This window comes from Poecilia reticulata, chromosome 3 (genome assembly GCF_904066995.2).
Source record: "Poecilia reticulata chromosome 3, P_reticulata-male-v2, whole genome shotgun sequence".
NCBI lineage: Eukaryota > Metazoa > Chordata > Actinopteri > Cyprinodontiformes > Poeciliidae > Poecilia > Poecilia reticulata.
The window spans coordinates 24,784,211-24,794,556 of record NC_088832.1 but is presented as its reverse complement, the minus strand read 5'-3'; the positions used below and the strand labels follow the sequence as shown (position 1 = coordinate 24,794,556).

Here is a 10,346-nt window from a genome sequence, read left to right as displayed (position 1 = left end):
GATATGAGGTCCCTGGTTCATGTTAAAATCCTGAGTTTATCATAGATAAAAGCATAATCATAAAACCCCAATCACTGCAAGAGTATGATAATTGGTTTATTAAGAGGAAAAACATTTACAGGGAAAAAAACATGACCTCCACCTTCAATTTGGTGATTTTTAAAAGAATCCATAAAAGACTCCACATATTCCAGGTTTGCAATATAAAAATAAGTCAATGGAAACATATCGCCGTTGTGGGACTGCAGAAAAATATTCTCCAGATGTTACGGATCCCACGGCAAGAAGAAGGCGACGCTCTCATCCCGCCAAGTCACAGTGAAATGTCACGTGGGCAAAACGAGCGGCTGTGACCTCCAGCTGCTCTGGACCCACATTTCTAAATGAGAAAATGAAAAACTGTCCATCCAGATGCAGGGAGTTTATGTCAGCGTGTCCTCGCTCCTGATGAACTCTCCCACATCGGCCTGGTGGAACACAACAATGGACATGGGGTCTACTCGCCGACACTCCTGTGTGGACTTGGCTGCTACTCCGAAACCCTGACGACAAAAGCAGAGAACATTCAAAGCTTTAGGTGAAACGAGAACTTGGACACATTGTCTAATTTAAGTGGAAATCCCTCTGCTTCTAGGACAGTTTATGTTTAGTATGTCAGAAATTATTCTTAACCATTAAATTGTGTGAGTGAGGGTAAATTTTAAATCACGCTAAATGCTCTCGATTACCTGGAGCAGCTGCTTTCATCGCTTCACACATGGAAAAACGGCAGCACTCTGCAGCAAGTCATGGTTAAAACAAATGAGCTCAGAAATGACCTGCACACAGCTCTGTTACCGGCTCCAGGGCCACATTTACAGCTAAGCAAAATTGTTTACACCCTAGCCAGTTCTGACTGAAATCAACGTCACCTTGGAGTGGCCTGTCCAGAGTTTTGACTTAAACTGGGAAGGGAGCTAAAGATTAGGCTAATAGCAATGAGGTCTTCCAATCCACCTAATTTCCTATCACAAACAAGCTTCTTTGTTGAAAACAGACTAAATCTGTTTGGCCAAAAGTATACAACCCCAAATTAAGTTCACTGACATCATGAAAATAGAAAACTACACCAAGGTTTTCAGCAATATTAGATAGTTGGAAAAGTACTTTTATCTTGGGCAACATTGGAGGTTTCGGCATGCCAGCGATTCTTCCCTCTCCTGGAAGATGCCTCTGTCACTTCCAGCAGGAAAACAACTTCTTGCTTAAAAATAACTTCAGATGTAGCAGTATAACTTTGCAAAGGTAGTTTTTAAAAATGTTATTTTTCAGCAGCTATTGACAAGTGCTAAACGTCAGAGTGAGTTGCTATTGTTACTTCTGTTGCATCATCAATTAACAAGCGTGTACTAATCCTATTGAACGCCTTGCAATCCTCCGAATAGGCTGAACTTTAACTGTTCAAAGAATGCCGCCACAGAACGAGTCTGACTTTTTAAAGTCACCTTATGGTAACCCAACTGAGCCTTTCCAGTCAAAATACTTTTGAAAAAGAGGGTCCATATTCAAGTATTTTAAATGCAAAAACGGTGGGAGTCAGAAATAGACTTACCAAAGGTACATCAGCCATGGAGTAAACCACTACTCCTTGATACTGCATCGTGTTTTCAGTAATTCTACCGAGGCCAGACTTCAGCACATGGTTCCCGTACAAGAAAGACTGCTCTGCTCCAGGTTTCACCCACACCTTGAACTGAGGATATGATAGTTTCAGATCATGTACGTCTGCTTTCAAATTTAACAAGTGTTGCCTGCGTTTTATCTCTACTCCAACTGGCATGGGAAGGAATCGTGCGGAGAATACACACCTTTGCATAGGGAGCCAGGAAATCCAGAGCTGTGATGTGCAGGCGGAACTTCTTGGTCTTTGTGAATTTTCCAAAGCATGTTCCCACTGAAATAAGTTTGTCTCTGGAAAAGTTTGTGGCCAACTTGAGAATTTTCTCGCTGTGGACAGAGAAAGTAGTTCTCAATATGATTCTCAGTTAACCAGTGGCAAAGCTTTTAAGGGTGAGACGAGGAAAATAATGGTGTTATCAGGAAAAAGAACATTTATGCCAGAAAAGCACTTTGTTACACATAAGACAAAATAGAAAAATGGTATTCGATATTTAAGTCAGCTCAAAGATTGACCAAATGAACATGATGAGAGTTTCAAAAAGATACAAATTTAACAACCATAATAGACCAGATAAGAAGATTGTGTCTGATTTAGCTGTGATTTAGCTTTTTGACATTGTATGTATGGTGAAGAAAGTTGTTCTAGATGGTCATTTGCAGTTATTTACAAAAAGTATAAGTATATTAAATTATTTTTAAGCTCTTGGCTTTTTAAATGAATGAGAAATGATCATCTGATATTGAGGACTCCTTGGAGGAAGTACTTCGGTACATGTGAAAAACAGGTTTTGAACAATTTGAAACATGCCATCACAAAATACGTGAACAGTATGGAGCTCCATGTGCTTATAAAAATAATTATATATTTGTATTAACCAATAATTACCTCATGTAGTACACACGGTCTTGATGTAGCCTGAAGCAATAGGTGCCATCGGGTCGGTCAACGAGAAGCTTAATGTTTTCCCCTATGCTTTTTGGGAAAGAACATACACTGATCACATGAATGCTAACATGCAAGCTAATACATATTATTGAAAGTTGCTCCCTTTCGGGCCAATAAAGATCATTTTAAGCTCACTTACTACTTTGATAGCTTCTCAAACATCGTTTTTGTCTCCTCCTCAGTTAACGGTCTCATTTTTAGGATTTAAAGCCGTCTTTTTTAGCAGGGAATGTGCGGTTTTTAGTCCGTAGAGGGGTAAAAACGTGGGTACCAGCGGAAGTAGTCACACTTTAAAGCGGAACTTGTCTTACGTAAACAGTCGGCACAGTTCCGGGTTTTTTTTGGGTATTCTGCTTTCAAGTCGAGCTTGCCTTTCCCTCCGGTAAACCGACCATCTTCTGGTGAGTTTAACCTCTTAAATTTAAAATGAAAACGCCTTATGGATATTTGATATGTTATTAGCAATAGATATACGGACGCTTGTTCATTTCCAACCTAGTTTTACCTTCCTATTCTTGTCTTGGTAATCGGAAATGAGCTCAGTTAGCCTAGTAGGCTAGTAGCTGTCAAGAGGAAAAAAACTCAGCTTCGGGTGCTAGCGAGGTTAGCATGTTAGCTAACCGTCTTAGCAGCTGACAGTTAACCCTAGTTTGCTGTTGACAGTCACCCTACCCACCAAATAAATAAAAATTACAAATAAATCTTGAATCAGCGGAATAGAGTCGGTGTTTAAAATCTAATTGCAACTGTCACATTTATCATTTGAAGACGCGTGACTTTTTTTTTTTGCCGCAGCGGCGCGTAGTTACATAACGTTCATTTGTTTGTAAATAGCAATTACTTTCAGATCACAGGCAGTAACACTTAATCCTTTAAAGATATCAGATGCAATTAGGACCAACTTTAAGCTTCTCTGTACTCGGTGCCAGCTAAGTGTATGCTACTCGCTGAGTGCGCACTGTCGCTTCAATGTCAGCCGAGGGTTCTGTCAGCTGCAGAGTCAGTAACTCAGTTTTGGGAGAGCGACTTTGTCAGCAAACTCTTTGCATTTGAGGGAACACTTGATCCTCCCTTCACTGCCTGTCGGGCAGCAAAAACGGCTGATCCAGTTTTATAAAAATAGGTTGGCGAATAATGTGCTATTTTATACAGAAATAACCTAGACATGTGTTTGTAAAAGATCTGAGTTAACTGAAGTTAAGTTTGACTAATCTTGGAAGAGTCACAATAGTCGTATGTTTTATTTCATCCCCCAAACATCAAGTTGAAAAAGTCACTGAACCGCCTATCGGAGTCGCAGGGGAAAAACGATAAATCCGAAACATTTCTTATAACCTCGTTTCAAAAAAATGTTTCTGTTCGTGAATGTTTCGCTATTTTAGTCTTGTACATTTCTTTCCGGGTAAGGGATGTCGGGTGTAATATTTATGATGGCTCATTGCAGGCTTTTACATTTTCTGTTTGTTTTTATGAGGTGCAGGAATGTCTGATAGCTGTGAGTTGTAAGATGAGAGCGTAATTTGACATTACACGTTTGGCCAGTTGGGGTAAAACCACCGAGTCCCTTTAGACAGTTCAAGTATTTAACATTTGAATTGGACTGAAGTGGATGAGCCCTGTAGGTTGAGGTTCAAGTCATTATTATGCTGTCCTTGTCGCTTTCTGTGTGTTTTTCTCATCTTCCATAGTTTGAGGAAGTCTTTCTTTCTGCAGTTTGTTGGCCACATTCACTTCTTAATCAACCTTTTTGAGATTTCATTAAGCACAAAGCTGTTTGTCAGTCTTATCTCCTCAGTAACCCCCTAACTTTCATTCAGACTTGATAATCCAGTACATTGCATCAGCTAGAGGGAACACTAACATTTGATCACTTGTTTGTTCAATAGGACGCTTTACTAAATCTGTAAAGCTAATAAGAGCGCTGAAAAATGTGCTGATCATTGTTACCAACAGTCAGAAGTTATAATGTAAAACCTCCACCACAAGCTAAAGTAACTCTTAGCTCAACAGCTAGCTTATTCAGCTTGTGGGAGAGTGACTAAGATCTCAGAATTTGAGAGAGTTACTCTTTGTACATGCTTTCTCAGGGTTGAACCTTTTATAGCGCAAGATAAATGACATTTACATGGTGTTGTTGTGACAATAATCCTGAAATATTCATCTGTTGAGTGATTTTTTTTTTAAATGTCAAAACAAAAAATACAAGAATCAGTAGCAGAAAATAAGGGCGTTTTCTGCTGAATTCCCCCTACCACAGATAAGGAGCTAGTTCACGGCTAGTTGTGACACATTTATCGCAGTAATATTAATTTATGCTTTTTCACTCTTCACACAGGTGTGTTCGCACTCCTGTTTTTTTTCTGCGGAGCAGTTCTTGTACCAACAGTTTACTCCGAAGGAACCAGCAGCCCTTCTGTCAGCAGTTTCCGGTGGGTGTTTGTGACTCTGGCAACGGCGAACAGGAAGACAGACGCTGAGAGACGTCTGAGCTGAGAGAGGAAACTGCTGCGGCTTCTTCGTCTGCCTCAGGATGACTGAGTTCTGGGTTTGTTTCAGTTGCTGCATTGCAGAGCAGCCGCAACCAGTGAGTGAGACATTTCCTCTGAAAAGTAACTGTTCCTGGCTTGATGAAGCCTTTGAGTTTAAGTGGATACGTGTCATTTTTAAGAAGTTATTCAACTGTAATTTTTGTGCCGTGGTCGGACATGTTGCATTTTAACCTAGCTTCAGATGAAATGCATCAAATTAGATGCATTTCATCTAATTTGAAGGAAGGAAGTTGTAAAATGAAACAAAATGAACATTTGTTTACAATGACTGCAGGATAATAATATATCTAGGGAGTTGGATGGAAACCAAGCAAAAAAAGGAAGAAATTTTGTACAACTAATGCTAAATTCTGCTTTTAGAGTGAAGAGGAAACACAGGGAATCTGAATAAATTTAGACCTATTGGTACATTTGTTTAGCTCAACTTTTCCAGCCATTTTGAATTCTATGTAATTATTAATGTTACCTCCTTCTGATTTTTAATTGTGTGCTTTTTAGAACATTAGTAACAATTGCTGTTTGGATGTTGTATTTAATGCAGTGCCAACTTTTGTCTAAGAGGTTTGAAAGAATATAACTGTTTGCATTTTCTTCAGAAACGGCGGCGACGAATCGACCGCTCCATGATCGGGGAGCCAACAAACTTTGTCCACACCACACATGTAGGCTCGGGAGACATGGGCCTTGGATTGGCATCAGTAAGCTTCATTCACTGCCCACGGTTTAATCAAATGAACTCACCACACTGTGTGACCGTTGCTGAACATTTCCATCTTTTTGTAGGTAGATCTTGTTCAGGCCCAGATGAAGTCTAAAGGAGGCTACACACACGGTGGCTCAGAGGGCTCTCAGTTGTAGTGAGGTGAGATGGGTTTGCTTCTATCAGTATTTTTTTTTCTATTTGCTTGTAATTAATAGACTCTGCAGTGTAGATTCTTTTCATCCTTGAGAACAAACAAGACAAATCAATTCTCCTCCTCATGTAATTTTCAAGAGTGTTTCTTATCAGAGCAGAGCAGCATTCTTGATAACGTCTGATAAGTAGGTTGCAATGTTTAATCCGGCCATCTAATTTGAAAGCTTCCTCTGTCTCTTTTACTGCAGTGTGTAAAATCATAACTCAAATCAACATGTCTGCTCTGCAGACTTTCTGATACCGCAGACTTTGGGCTTTTCGATTTAACACATGAATAAACATCTGCTGTAGAGCTAAAAGTCTTTGTTTTGACCCCACCCATCCTATGTCTCACCATTGATGGCACACAGCTGCAACCTGCTCTTGTGTGTGTTTGTGAGGAAACTGGAGCGATGCTCCACAACGCATTTATGCTGCGTCTGATCATATTATACTGAGAAAATTCTCCCCAAATGGGATAAAACAACGTTTATCCCCTATTGATAAACTTTGTTTTGCTGAAAACCGCTTCAGCTTATCTTGAAACACTGACTAAGCTGTTTGTAGAATGTGTTTATGTATTTATTATTTTAGTATCGCATATCAGGTTCTGAACAATGACATGTCTTTTTTTGTTGACGTGGCACTTTGCCTTGTTTTTAAACTCCCATTTCACATTGCTCTAATTGCTCCTCTCTTTTAATTAAACTGCTGTAGTTTATTTAGCTGAGCTAGGATAACAATAGCAAGCTTGAGAGAGAAACTGTATTTTAACTAGTTCTAAAAACAGAACAAATTTAATAAAACAACTTCCAAGTTAATGTAGACATTGACTTCCAGAGATGCAAATCCTAATGTTTCTTCCTGATTTTTATTTTTATTTTTTCCCCACAGCTCCTCACACTTGTGAAAACTGCTGTTGTTTTATGGAAGAATTAAAAAAGAGAAAAAAGAAAAAGCAGTTCTGTCTGTAACGGACCCAGGACCAAAAAATGAAACTACTGCTTTTCCAAGAATTTGTACATATTTTTATTTTCCATTCCTCTTTTTTTTTTTTTTTTTTTATGAAAGCACTGCTTTCCATTTGTTGCCATAATGTTGCACTGTAAGGAGCAAATGTTAAGGGTAGATTAAGGTGTTTAGAGCTCATAATGTCAGTCGGCTGTATGCTTGTGTGTATGCATGAGAAAACATTTTCAGAAACATTTGCTGTTGTAGCCCACTGGATGCCTGTAATTTATTGATTTGATTTGTGAACGGACCTCATGGTGGCTGGGCCACACTGGATATGTAGAACGTTCAGTTTCTTCTTCACTCTCAGAGGTTTATCAAACGACAGATTAAAATCAAGCGACGCATAACGGTTCAGATTTTTATTCTGAGAATTGCTCTTGCTTTTCTGAGTCGCTTTCAGGGTTGAAGGTTGCTGGTTTTGTAGTAAACTTGAAAACGAGTGGATACACTGGACTATACGTTGTACACATGCTTAGGAATTTCTCTTTAGTTTCAACCGTTTCTTTTTAAAATCACTCAGATTGAAGCATATGGAATTTTAATAACCTATGAACTTCCTCTGCCTTCCTAAGTAATGTTTATTTTTAAAATGTTAGAAGCACATTGCTGCAACAACCATGCTTGTAATGCGTTTTGTTTCCTTCATTGTGCACAAACTGTAGGCAAATAATGACACTTGGCTCAAACAGATCACAAGTGCAGGCTGTTCCTCTGAGGTAGGTTAGTGTTGTAGCCTTTGACAGATTTAATGTAAGTTGTTCATCCGGTTAAATGTAACTGATTGTATCTTTCACCAGCACACCAAGAAATCCCAGCTTATCTGACTGGTAATCCCTGTTTTAGTTTGGCTTAATTCTGCCCCCCATGAAGGTCTCGGAGCGTCTTAACGTAGAACTGAGCTCACACGTCTCTTAAAGTTTTGTCTTTAGCTGTTTTAGTTTCTCATGTAGACTTTAATAAGTTTTCGTTATTACAGAAAAGTATTATTCTCGTACCGTGTAGGCACAGATCCTCTCCCACTGCTGTAGTTTTCCTTTCTCTCTAAAGGGTTCGCCTTTTCCACAAGCACACAAACTTTCCTTTAAAGGGGAAAAGTAAACAAATGCAGCTATTGTCTGACTCTGCTGGTTGTTCAGTGATCTGGGTGGATTTCACATCTTTTGTCTAACTTTTACTTTCTCACTTGAGATGGACCTTTTTGTTGTTTCCATATCGAGAACCACTGAAAATTTAATCAGAAATAATAATAAAAAAAATATTTAAAATCAAGGAGGCTTTAATTTTGTAAACATTGTCGCATTTTGTCTATCCTATGATTGAATGTATTAGGTGCAGCATGCTAAAAGGTACAAAAGAACTCAAATTTTAACATTGGTACCAGCCATTAGAAAATGCAGTGTAATTGTAAATCCATCCACAGCCTTAACTTTTCTCTTTTGGACTTATATGACAGATTTAATGAAATTAAGTCAAGTCAGGTTTGGAAAATACTATTTTGACACATCGGCCTGTTTCCTTTGTATTGTCTGTGTAGTGATTCTCTGTAAAACAGATTTTTATGTAAACATTTTTTTTTTTATTCACAAAAATCTAAAACATGAAGTAGTCAAACTGGCATTGCAGTACATTTGTGTGACCAGCAGGCTGTGCTAGTGGACTGCTTGAATGTGACAAAATGGATCAATCGTTTTGGGATACCTTTCATGACTCATAATGACGCTGTACATAAGATAAGTGATGTATAAAAGTGATGACTCCGTGATAAATATATGTATTCACATTCATGCCTGTTTTCTTTTCTGTAAGCTGTTACAGGGAAGGTAGAGTCGGCACAATGTTTTTCTTTTTCTCAGGACTTGACTTCATGTAGTTCCCACTTTAAAGGGACGTTCAGCTATTTGTTTTTTGTTTGTTTTTTCCTTTTCTGGGTAAATAAATGTTATATGTTGTCGCACCAACTTGCAATGTCTTTGTCACTTCAGTTTAAGGCAATAATCAAAAATGTCCCCGGATGGCATTAAATCAATACTAGCTTTCTCCAAATAATCTGTTTGCACGTTTAGACATAATAATTAGCTTTAGCTCTGGCACCTTTGTTCCCTCCATGTCTGGAGAGTGTTTGACTGCAGCTTCTGTCAGATTGCATAAGAGTACTTAAACTCTACTTTAACTCACAACATGTGGTATTAGCTTTAAGTGACTTTTAGGGGCTAAACAACATGCTGCAGTGAAACTAACTCAAGATGAACTCAGAGGGTAAATGAGGGTCTTTGAATGAAGTTACAAGAGCTACGTTTCTGTAGCCAAGTGAAACAACAGCCTGATAATGTGAGAAAAAGTGAGACTTGCACGAAACCAGCATGGATTGCTATTATAAAATGGTCTATTCTAGTGACAGCTGTTAGGAGGAACTTGAAGAGACATGCTTTTGCACATCCGAGTAACAATCCTCATCACAACCTGAGCAGAACAACTCTGTGCATCTATCAGAATGCTGACAGAATTTCGGTATTTTGAGCTTTGTTACAAGTGGTGATTCATCACTAGGGTGAACTGCAAGCAGATTGGCCAAAGGGCAGAGAGTCGAGGCCGATTCTTCAAATTTCCACCATCCAACTCCTGGTCCGGACCTTCTAAGACAAAGATGAAGCCAAATGTTTAGAGTTTGACTAATGGTTCTGACTGTCTCCTCACCAGATTTGTACTGCCCCATGGATGCTTTCTTTTCGTTTTTTTCATATAAATATATCTACATTTTCTTCCAAAAAGTTCAACTTATTTGACTTTTGAAAACATGGACAAACTTTAGTCATCACAAATAGGTTTTGCAGTAGATGCAATTATGACTTCTTTATTTCAAACTATTTATTGAAACAGAATTTAACTATGATGGTGGCTATATCACAACAAACATATCTGAGCCTTGGTAGCTTGCCATGTGCCCTTAAGTCATCAATTACTTCTTGAATATAGCATGTCACACATTTAAGTCGGTTTGCCTGTTGACACATGACTTTTCAGTCATGAAAGACTAGCCTCAGGTCATGGAGACTCCTGATTACAAAATCCCACGAGCGTTTTGTGAGAACCAGGACTAGAGAAGATGCAGGACACTCCACTTGAGGTACATCCGTAATTGTTCCTCAATCATTCAACGTAAGTGGGGAAAGGATTGGAAACCATGAAGGTGAAACCAGGTCTCATCTACTCATTCAGAGGCACAATAACTGATGAATGATTTAGTATCAACCTCTCACAATGCCATTTTCAGGGGTATGATGGT

General features: G+C 38.8%; 2 protein-coding genes across 2 annotated transcripts; one reads left to right on the top strand and one right to left on the bottom strand.

Annotated features, from left to right (window-relative positions):
* Positions 1-82: 82 nt before the first annotated feature.
* Positions 83-2,992, bottom strand: nip7 (NIP7 nucleolar pre-rRNA processing protein). Its single transcript, XM_008405728.3, has 5 exons — positions 2,745-2,992; positions 2,546-2,632; positions 1,848-1,986; positions 1,592-1,732; positions 83-542 (listed from the first exon to the last, which is right to left on the bottom strand). Exons 1-5 carry the CDS (start codon positions 2,798-2,800, stop codon positions 423-425), a joined length of 543 nt encoding a protein of 180 aa, XP_008403950.1. The 5' UTR covers positions 2,801-2,992; the 3' UTR covers positions 83-422.
* Positions 2,878-9,021, top strand: cdc42se2 (CDC42 small effector 2). The gene is made up of 5 exons (XM_008405729.3): positions 2,878-3,006; positions 4,941-5,189; positions 5,751-5,852; positions 5,938-6,016; positions 6,944-9,021. Exons 2-4 carry the CDS (start codon positions 5,136-5,138, stop codon positions 6,010-6,012), a joined length of 231 nt encoding a protein of 76 aa, XP_008403951.1. The 5' UTR covers positions 2,878-3,006; positions 4,941-5,135; the 3' UTR covers positions 6,013-6,016; positions 6,944-9,021.
* The last annotated feature ends 1,325 nt before the right edge of the window (positions 9,022-10,346 follow it).

Excerpts from the sequence above, each read along its gene's own strand:
- nip7 (XM_008405728.3), bottom strand. The coding sequence starts at position 2,800 with ATGAGACCGTTAACTGAGGAGGAGACAAAAACGATGTTTGAGAAGCTA. Across the intron at positions 1,987-2,545 it reads GACCGTGTGTACTACATGAG|CGAGAAAATTCTCAAGTTGG; the intron begins GTAATTATTGGT and ends CTCTGTCCACAG. Across the intron at positions 543-1,591 it reads CCATGGCTGATGTACCTTTG|GGTTTCGGAGTAGCAGCCAA; the intron begins GTAAGTCTATTT and ends TTTTGTCGTCAG.
- cdc42se2 (XM_008405729.3), top strand. The coding sequence starts at position 5,136 with ATGACTGAGTTCTGGGTTTGTTTCAGTTGCTGCATTGCAGAGCAGCCG. Across the intron at positions 5,190-5,750 it reads TTGCAGAGCAGCCGCAACCA|AAACGGCGGCGACGAATCGA; the intron begins GTGAGTGAGACA and ends CATTTTCTTCAG. Across the intron at positions 5,853-5,937 it reads TGGGCCTTGGATTGGCATCA|GTAGATCTTGTTCAGGCCCA; the intron begins GTAAGCTTCATT and ends ATCTTTTTGTAG.